The following is a 10,341-nucleotide window of genomic DNA, read 5'->3' on the forward strand; positions in this document are numbered from 1 at the left end:
TTCTGCCACAAGATGGCGGCAGAGATCCCATAATAAGTCCTTAATGGAGAAAAGCTCAGCGTAAATTTCCAACTACAGCTGAACAAATCATTATAAAATTGGTGATATTCTAAATTGATCTTTCTTGTATGTTGTAGTGCTGCATTTATACCATAGTAATCTGCTAGTGTTTGCTTTGGCTTTTTTCGTAGCGATTGTAGCAATATGTTCGGAGGGGTCCAGTTTCACTGCATGTAATAGGGTCAGAGGGGTCCAGTTTCACTGCATGTAACAGTGTTGTGACAAATACAGGCTCAGTATCATATCAGAGATTGGATTTTCTGCAAATCGAAAATATGTTGTGCCATTTAATGGACCCTCTAATTTTTGTGGCTTCAGTCATTGGCTACATTTCCATCCACCTATTTATGCTCATTTTGGAGATGTGCATAAAAAAACGGTTGATAGAAACGCCAAAGTGGCATAAATTTTGAAAATGCGCATACAAAAACATGTGCGTAACTGAGTAGGATAAACTTTTTATTCGATAAGAGAACATGCACATAACCTACGATGGAAACACTTTTAAATCACACAAATTCCAGTATGTGCATTAAAAACGGTCATGTGATTTTGATATAAGAGAATATGTGATGATAAAAATTTGTTAATGGATAAACCAGCAGGCTGAGTACTTTGTAAAACATCTGAAATCTTGTTTTGGTCATTCTAAAATGCCTTAACTGTTTCAGTATTATTATATTATTAATTACTTCCAGAATCAAGAGCGTCTGTGTTTTGCGTCTTACGCCTTAAATCGCGTTCACTGCGTGTCAGGATTGTCTTCTGAGGCATAAATCATTTATTAAATTTAGAAAAGATTGACAAAGCTTCTCCTATCGCAGCAAATTCTGTTTATAGTTTTGATATTTGGCGCCAGCTAGTGAGGAAGTGACAATTTTATTCCCTTTGACTCGGAAATGCAGCTTTATTCGCACGTCTTTTATCGATAATCCAGTTTTGCACAAAGTTAATTTGCATTTTTGGATGGAAACATAGCTATTATTAGAGTGCTCCTTTAAATCTGGAAGCATTAACAACTTATATTGAAATACAACCGTTATTGTTCAATATGGAAAATACTTATCGTGATATCGCCCAGCCCTAATATACATAGTCAAGAAATAAAGTAAAAGAGATTTAATAGTCATGAAACTGTTTCTAAAAAAGCAAAATCATTTTTTTACAACTCAAAAGTGAAACGTGGCCAGGACGTTCATGTTCATTACAGGATAAACTCCCTAAACAAATGGCAAATAGTGTGCAGAGACATAATGAAAACCGATAAACATCAGTTCAGACTCTTCATCCTTCCATTAACAGAACCGCATGTTTCAGAAACAGGCATGAGATAGAAGCCTTCACTGAAAACTCACCGGCTTCAACCGTTAGCTCTAGTTCGCCAAATGATCGCTGCCCTTTAGGGGTTACAAATCAGTACGCGTGATGCTGCCCCATCCTAATGTAGTGCTGTTTGGCAAGATCTTCATTCCTTTCAAACAAAGACTGTAAACAAACATTGTGGGTTCTCAATGGAAGGAACCAACTTCAAGAACTGAACGTTAACATCCAATAGTCAAAGGCCGCAGGTCGTCCTGTAGTGTCGGTCGTTGGGGATAATTCTTACTACATCTATCGATAATATTGATAACATTTGTTTGTGAAGGTATAAAGTTGTACTGGTATAATTACAGTGAGGGAAGTGAAAAAGGAAACTGCGGTGTCGTTTCTCACTTCTCCTCTTAGGAATACAGTTTGGATCACAGCGGTGTTTCCTCAAGACTACAGCAGGGAGCATTTCCTCTTCCTCTTCTTGACGGGTGGAGGGCACAGGACGGCCCGGATGGCCTCATCAAACACCGTCTTCAGGCCACGCTGTGTGAGTGCCGAGCATTCCAGATACTTCACTGCCCCTGAACACAAACAAACAAACATCAAGACTCTCATACATCAGACTTGACTGATGTGGGTTTCCTAACAGTAAACTGACTATTTTCTAAGGCAAGCTAAAGGACAGCGCATCTTCACTTTGCTCTCCCATGTTAAAGGGTCACGAAACACCAAAACACATTTTTTGAGCTGTTGACAATCGTATATGTGTCCCACACTGCTAAAAACACTATTAGGACACCTATATTTCACTAAAAAGTGTAAATTGGTTGTTTTTGCGTTATTTCAAGCAAATTCGTACTTCCTGTTTGAAATGAATTTTTGAAGCTGCGTCACGGCCATGACATAATAGCGTGTATTCCAGCGTGCAGACTGGACGTCTGTGCCAGAGTGAGTCTTATTACGTCTTACAGTGTGATGCATTAATGCATGAGTAAGGCTTGGTTCAAACCAATCAGCACACTCTATTGTGCAACTTCATTAATATTCATTACTGTCAGAGTGTAGACGGCAAAGACGCCACGTTGTGTTGGCAAAACAAGCGTGAAGTGTTGCTTTTATAGTTTGCTGCCGTTAAGTTTCGTTTTCTTTTTCTCTCTGTGAGAGCGCAGACTCACGCGTGGATTACAGTGTACGCGACGCTCGACAACAATAACTTACGTGTCTAAGGAGGATTATTGTTTACCTGAGAGCTGTTCTCATCTGCAAACGCTGAGATCCAGATTCGCTTGTAGTCTCCTCTAAATAAAGACGCGGCTCTAGTTGCTGGTGATTGTCCTGTCTCTACAGATTTGGTAAGTGAGCGACCAGTGCTCTTTGTTTATTCAGTTCATATTTTATTCGTATCAAACAAACTATTGCACCGAGTGCAATAGTTAGCACTAACAGTTACAACCAAACTATAACCTCGTGTTGGATTTTGTGACCGGAATACCACACGCGGCTTTCTGACGCTACCTGCCGTGTGCATCTAAGTTTCCGGGAAATGCTGAGTCTCTCATTCGCCGTGCGGTATCAAACATTGCATGAAAAATACACGCTTAGAGCAGATCCTCGAATCAAATATCTCGTTTGTCGGGAGGGACATTAATGAATTCCCTGAATGAAAGAGCCAAACTGCAGTTAAAGTCCACCATTTAATAATTTGGCAAATAATTCGACTACAGATGTCCATGTAAACACAGTCACATTGTCCGCTGTTGGGTGTGTGTTTTGACTCTGAAATTTAGCGCGCCCAAATAGACACTCCCATACCAAGCCTCTTTTCTTCCTCCGACACTCCCCACTAAACAAAGCTGGACACGCCCACTTTTCTGACTTTTTCCAAAGTAGAGGTGTGAAAACAAGGTAAACGAGGTGGTTTCATGGCCCTTTAATAAAGCCCGCTCTGAGGACTGTTATCAGGGTATATGCAGGAATACAAAAGAAAATTTCAATACCTTTTAAGGACTTTTTAAAGACATTCTCAGAATATTTTAAGACTTCAAGTTCTAATCAGAATCAAACCTTTAACTTAATAAACAGATGCTAATAAACAGTTGTAGTTAAATAAATGAATGGAGCACAATCGTGCAACAGAACTCCGATAAGCTCGGAAGAAACAAACCTTGAATGAATAAATTACATGGTTGTTTTCAGGTTTCAGCCAATGTTTAAACTTGTCTTTCTCCAACCAGGAGTACGCAAACTTGCATTATCCCATTTTGCCGTCTGTTTTGCTCTATGGCAGGGCTATTCAATTCGTTTGTCATGGGGGCCAGCTCATGAAGAGCATCTCAAATGAGGGGCCGGAGAGATATGACTTGCAATATAAGTGATGACACAACAGCATATACATTTAATACTTCTATTTTTAGGACCCTACAGACACCCTGGTTATGCAGATGATGCGTGCACAGACTGTGTGGAGAAAAAAAGCACGTCCAGAAAACACTGGTCATGCATTTAGCATGTGTAACAGTCTTGAGCACTGTAAGAATGAGGAAATCACAGATATAATGTTACAGAGATTTATTCGGAAATTTATTCCTGCGGCGCAAGAAATCTGGTCAGGTCCCACAGTACAGCCATAGGAATGCAGTCCTCTAAAGGCCCTAAACATGGCAGTTTGTTCACGTTAGCTGAAAAAATAACGTGCTCCTTTTTTTCCGGTTTCTCCTTTGCGGTTTCGCGCTTCACTCTCCATTTGCCATTGTCTAACAGGATCGGGTTTTCAAAAGCACGTCAATAGTCACGTTATTATCTTCAGCTCAAGAAGTTTGTCTTTTTAGATATAGATGCATGGCGAGCACAAACAAGAAAGTGAAATCGCTCGCGCTTCAGACTGACTCATAAAAAACTACGAGGCACAGGGTAAAATCTGCTCTTCTTCTTGGCTTTGTGGCTGTTCATCAAGACGACGACAAGGTTTGTTTAAGCCCGGGCGACCATGGCTCGTTATTATATATATATATATATATATATATATATATATTTACGCTGTAAAAGATCTCTCGGCTGTGTTTTTAAAAATGGCGGTTCCTTTGTTTACATTCTGGCTTGTTGCGTGAGCGAATGACATATCTCTGTAAACCAATAGCATTCAGCTGCGCATCTAGCTCCGCTATTGGTACCCTTAGTACAGTTTGCAAGGGGTGCTGAAAAAAAGTGGTACGGTACGGTTCGCTTTTAGGTACTCTTTGACCGTGGAAACAGCCATAAAAAGTGTACTGAACCGTACCACTTAGTGGAAGTTTTTTCCACTTTCACACCCAAGAAATGTTCAATGACGATGAGCTGTGTAAGCGTGAAAAATGACTCACTGACGTTAGATGGTGCTTAACCCTTGTGTACTGTTCTAATTTACTACCCTTTCGTTATTTTCATTGCTGTTTTTCATAATGACATTGTTTGATTGCAAAGCCATGACAGCATATAGTCATGCACTCTTGAATGTTGGTGGTTTTCCCACTTGGGAAGAAACGTGTATTTTGTATTTTGTGTCTTGTGCATAACTCCACCCGCATGACAAGCAGAGGAATAAACTCTACAGTTTGACAAATATTGCAGCTGTTGGACAACATAATGTACTTTTAAGTTTTTTTTTTTAGGCAAGGATGTAGTTGTTTGGATCGCAACGGTGTAGTTTATTTATAAATATAAATGCCTTTTTTTACGTTTATAATTTCGAAGATTCATCAGCATCAGCAGAGCAAAGAAATTGATGGTTGACGTTCAGCCACATAATGGCGACAGAGACCCCATAATAAGTCCTCAGCGTAAACTGCAAAGTACAGCTGATTAAAACATTATAAAATTGGTGAGTAATATTCGAAATTGATCTCTCTTGTATGTTGTAGTGCTGTATTTATACTATAGTAATCTGCTAGTGTTTGCTTTGGCTTCTTTCGGGGATAATTATTGTGATCTCCCAATTACAACAGAGAAATTCTGGGAAAGAAACGTGTATTTTTACTGTATTCTCTTACAGTTATAGCTGCCTCTTTGAGGGCAGCCGTAATGCTTAAAATGGCCCCCAATGAAAATAAGTTTGAAATTTTAGATCCACCTACCGATCTCTTTGGCCATGGCCAGGCCCTGAGGGTAGGTGATGGGAGTGAGCTTCTTCTCCTTCAGCTTCTCAATGGTGTCCTTGTCGTCTCTCAGATCAAGCTTAGTTCCCACCAGGATGATGGGAGTGGTTTGACAGTGATGTCTCACTTCTGGATACCACTAAACACACGAGGCAACATGTCCCATTGTTAAAACATCCAGCACTGCACTGAACGTCAAGCTGTTAATCAAAAAACGAAAGCTCCAATGCCTGATGTTTATTCTACCGCCTGCTATGGGGATGAAAAGAGCTCACCTTTGCACGGACGTTCTCGAAAGAGGCAGGACTCACGAGAGAGAAGCAGATGAGGAACACGTCCTGTGAGAGAAAAGCATTCACGTTGAACTACTGAGCAATGGCAGCGTTTCCACATTTAAGGCTGATTTATACTTCTGCGTCAAACGCCGGCGTATGCTACGGTGCTGACGCATAGCCCTTCGCCGTGGCTGTCGGCGTTGCTGACGTGCACCTCTCCAAAAATGTAACTACACGTTGCAACCACGCGTAGCGCAAGCTCTGTGATTGGTCGGCTTGGTATCACTGAAGAGTCTGGGCGGGACAGAGACCCGTGCGAATGGCGAGCCCGATGGAGCGACTGTTTACAAGTGTGGAGTCCCGTTGAGGAGCTCCGGATGGAAAGTTTTGTTTTGTGTTTACCTCATAGCTAAAGTTGTTGCACGTCCGCCGGTTCCTGCCTCAAAATGAGCGAGTTTGAGCCACTTGTACATTCAGGAAGCGTTCAGGAAAAACAAAACACCAGCGAAGAAACTCGACACAGAGGAGCATTAACACTTCACTGCCAACTAGCGTTTCGGAAGTGTTAATGCAGACCGACAGAGACAGCGCGCAGAAGTATAAATGCACAGCTACATGCATTGCGTGCACCGTGGGTTACGCCGGTCACTTGACGCAGAAGTATAAACCAGGCTTTAGGGTATTAAAAGGGTTTTCTCTCACTTCTACTTGCTTAGACAGCATTAATGCATTGTGTATAGCTGCACAATTAATCGCTAAAAGATCAACATCTTGATTCAAACACCCACGCAATCTTAATTATTAATGACTGTGACTTGCTTATGTTCATTAATCCTTCAATGTGGTGCATTCAAATCTGCATTTGACTGAGAAAGATTCAGTCTTTAATCTTTTCAACCAGTAAATGGTTAATCTAGTAATGAAATATGGTCTTTGTGAGTTATTGAATTATTCATTGAAAATAAATAATATAAACAGACTAAATAATAACTAATATAAAGATGCGTTTAATTATACATTTCACATTATCAGCAAGCGTAGCGTATTTTCACATGCTGCACTTTATAACGGAGTATTGAATATTTTATTATTGAATTGTATTTATTCAGCCGGTTATTTCTTAATTAATTAATTAATAAAAAAAAAAAAAAAAAATCACAGGTTCTAGAACAGGGATGTCAAACTCAATTCCTAAAGGACTGCAGCCCTGCACAATAGGGTATATGCTGAAGCATGCTAATAGGACTTTTAATTTGCCAGTATCCTGGGTTAATCGTTTCCGGCGAACTGTATGCCATTGCAAAATCGGCGCGTTTAAGGTCTGTTTTCTTTAAAAATCTGCGATCTCCACTGGCTGAGTGATATCCGATATAAAGTGGGACTCAGATTGTACAAGAAGCACTGCAGTAAATTACATTTTCTCCGCCATGTCTTTATAATATGAGCATTTATTTTACCCCAGTATATTCAATGGAGCTTCTGCACTAACCTGCTGATTCTGACGGGCGCGTGCGAGCAAACGGCTTTTTGTCTCGTTATACGCTTGAGCAACTAAATGGATGCCAAAGTCTGTTTAACTGATTGTATTTGAATTACATTACAACATCGATGCTTTAAAAGTAACCATATTAAATGGAAAAATAAAAAATAAAAAAATAAATCACAATAACAGGTCACCGGAAGTGTATCAGCATGGGAAACACTTTAGCTCGGCATATACCCCATTAAGTTCCAACCCTGTTTCAACACACTTACCTGTGAGTTTCAAACAAGCCTGAAGCACTCAATTAGTTTGATCAGGTGTGTTTAATCAGGGTTGGAATTAAACTGTGCAGGGCTGCGGCCCTCTAGGAATTAAGTTTGACATCCATGTTCTTGAAGTTATTTTATTAATATAGTTATTTAAACAAAATCCATCACATTAGTCTCCTCTTCTTCTTTTTGCTGATCTGAAAAATGGTCCGACCCATGATTCAAATATCATGTGAGATTAGTGATCCATTAAACCAACAAAATATTACAACTACTGCAACTATTGTAATAAAATAATATTGTAATGGAAATGTCCACTCTTTGCCTCTCCACTTTACTTCTTAATATTGGTCTAAAAAGCCACAACACTCACAAAGCAGCGCAAATTTTTAAACTCTTCATCTGAAAGCAACACTTGGACCAAATCGATGTTGTATTCCCTGCAAACAGAAGCCTGATTTGTCATGCAATTTCTACATCAACAATACATCCAGCATGACTCTTTATTCTCATGAGCTTCGATGGCTTGGTTCAAAAGACACACTACTACATAGAGACTGGTTTTACTGCTCTGCCAGTAATGCACAAAACATGATGATACTTTGTTTTTAGAAGTGACAGTGTATTTAAAAGACACATATGCTTATATTAAAGGAAGAGATGAGCAAACTGATTTTCCTCATTCCAACAGTCTTAAAATAGTTTGTGAAAGCAAAAGTGGCAACACTTTACAAGAATGTTGCATTAGGTCATACATTTACTAAGAGGACAAAAGCAAACATTTAATACAGTATTTGCTCACCTTTGTTAACATTGGTAAGTTGTTCATTGTTAGTTCATCAATAATCCATTAGTAAATGTTGAACTATGACTAATAAATGCCGAACAACAATTGTTCATTCATAATAAATACAACTACTACCATCAACTAATGAAACCTTATTGTAAAATGTGACAGCAAAAGCTTTAGAATAACTCATCATTTTTTAACGTACAAACACATACTCTGTAATTATTGCTTAAACTAATTTAATGCAATTAAAAATGCCATGTAGTCGTCACTGTTCATTGTTCGCAGAGACACTGCTGTGATGAAAAATTTGTCCGACTGCATATCCAATATTGTACAATGGATGACTGCTAATTTTTTAAAGTTGAATAAAGAGAAAACTGAAATTCTTAGTGTGGGCAAAAAACCTGAGCGAGAGAGGACTGAAGCAGAATTGTGTTCTTTAGGTTTACAATCCAAAAAAGAATTAAGGAACCTGGGTGTTATTTTCGATTGTGATTTTAATTTTGACTCTCAAATTAATCAAGTTACAAAAACTTGTTTTTATCATTTAAGAAATATTGCCAAAATTCGTTCTTTCCAATCTTTTGATGATGCCAAGAAATTAATTCATGCTTTTATTTTCTCTCGGTTTGATTATTGCAATGCTATTTATACTGGTTTACCTAAGGGTTCTATAATGAAGATGCAACTGATACAAAATGCAGCAGCCAGAGTTTTAATGAAATTAAAGAAACGAGAGATGATTAATAGAATTACACTGGCTACCTGCGCACCAAAGAATAGATTTTAAGATTACTTTATTGGTTTATAAAGCACTACACAACATGACACCTTCCTACATTTCCGACTGTTTATCAAAATATAATCCAAACCGTTTGCTACGCTCTTCTAGCGCTGGACTTTTAGAATTTTACTCTGTAAACCTGATGCGATCTGGCGGCACTTCTTTTAGCCATTATGCTCCAGAAATTTGGAACTGTCTCCCTCTTGAAGTGAAAGAATCCCCTAGTATTCATGTTTTTAAAAAGCGTCTTAAGACACATCTTTTTAAAATTGCGTATGAATACACAAGTTTGTAAGGTGTACGCATTTTATCTATATTGTTGTAGGTTTATGTGTGTATGTATGGTGTGTGCTTGCATATGTAAGGACTTTTGTGTGTGTGATCATGTGGATATATGCTTGTATTTTGTGTACATGAATGCTTTTATCCGAGTATATGTGACAAGATTGTGTGGTCTATTTTAATGCTTTTTTGTTGTTGTTGTTTGTGAGGCACTTTGAGTTGCATGTATGTTGGAAAAGTGCTATACAAATAAAATGTATTATTATTTTTTTTTTTTAAGATGATATACTTTGTTACATGAAGTTATTTCATTTGTAAGACATGGCATTTTACTTTGCAAAAACTTTGTTAATAAATGTTTGGTTAGAAACACATTGGTTGGTAGCTAAGATAGAAAAAGTCATGTCTGCAGGTTTGTGCTCTCACCGTCTGAGGGTAAGAGAGAGGGCGAAGTCTGTCGTAATCCTCCTGTCCTGCTGTATCCCACAGGCCCAGATTCACCGGTTTCCCATCCACCATCACATTCGCAGAATAATTATCAAATCTGTGATTTGAAAGGCAAAGCAAGGCTCAGCATTAATCAGCGTTTTAACACCATGGCAGCTTCCCTTGCTATTTTTATGGAGAGAAACAACTTAAAATACTAAAAGAAAAAGAGCACTAGAACTAGAACCGCTGTGTTAAACTATATAAACAGAGCCTAAATAAAACAAACTGAAACATTCAAGGTGTAAAGGATTTTTTAAATTCAATACTATTTAAATCTTCACATTAAATAGGGTTTCTGCAAGTTTCATAAAGTCAAATTTAAGACTTTTAAAGACCAATATCTGAATCTTCAAGATTCAGGCCCTCGCCTGTGTGAACAGCGCTTTTTTGAATATACCGGTAGAGTCGTTCCGGAAATTTTCCGGATATTTACCGGTATCACTGTGTGAAAGGGCCTACAATTGC

The 10,341-nt window shown here is 38.6% G+C and overlaps 1 protein-coding gene across 1 annotated transcript; it reads right to left on the reverse strand.

The window, feature by feature from the left end:
- Nucleotides 1-517: 517 nt before the first annotated feature.
- LOC100537765 (ras-related C3 botulinum toxin substrate 1-like) lies at nucleotides 518-9,950 on the reverse strand. Its single transcript, XM_068217898.2, has 4 exons — nucleotides 9,814-9,950; nucleotides 5,777-5,839; nucleotides 5,481-5,640; nucleotides 518-1,952 (listed from the first exon to the last, which is right to left on the reverse strand). The coding sequence occupies exons 1-4, from the start codon at nucleotides 9,904-9,906 to the stop codon at nucleotides 1,822-1,824; spliced, it is 447 nt and encodes a 148-aa protein (XP_068073999.1). The 5' UTR covers nucleotides 9,907-9,950; the 3' UTR covers nucleotides 518-1,821.
- Between the last annotated feature and the right edge of the window lie 391 nt (nucleotides 9,951-10,341).

This window comes from Danio rerio, chromosome 3 (assembly GCF_049306965.1).
Source record: "Danio rerio strain Tuebingen ecotype United States chromosome 3, GRCz12tu, whole genome shotgun sequence".
Classification (NCBI taxonomy): domain Eukaryota; kingdom Metazoa; phylum Chordata; class Actinopteri; order Cypriniformes; family Danionidae; genus Danio; species Danio rerio.

Excerpts from the sequence above, each read along its gene's own strand:
- LOC100537765 (XM_068217898.2), bottom strand. The coding sequence starts at position 9,906 with ATGGTGGATGGGAAACCGGTGAATCTGGGCCTGTGGGATACAGCAGGA. Across the intron at positions 5,840-9,813 it reads CTCTCTCTTACCCTCAGACG|GACGTGTTCCTCATCTGCTT; the intron begins GTGAGAGCACAA and ends TTTCTCTCACAG. Across the intron at positions 1,953-5,480 it reads GGCCATGGCCAAAGAGATCG|GGGCAGTGAAGTATCTGGAA; the intron begins GTAGGTGGATCT and ends GTTTGTGTTCAG.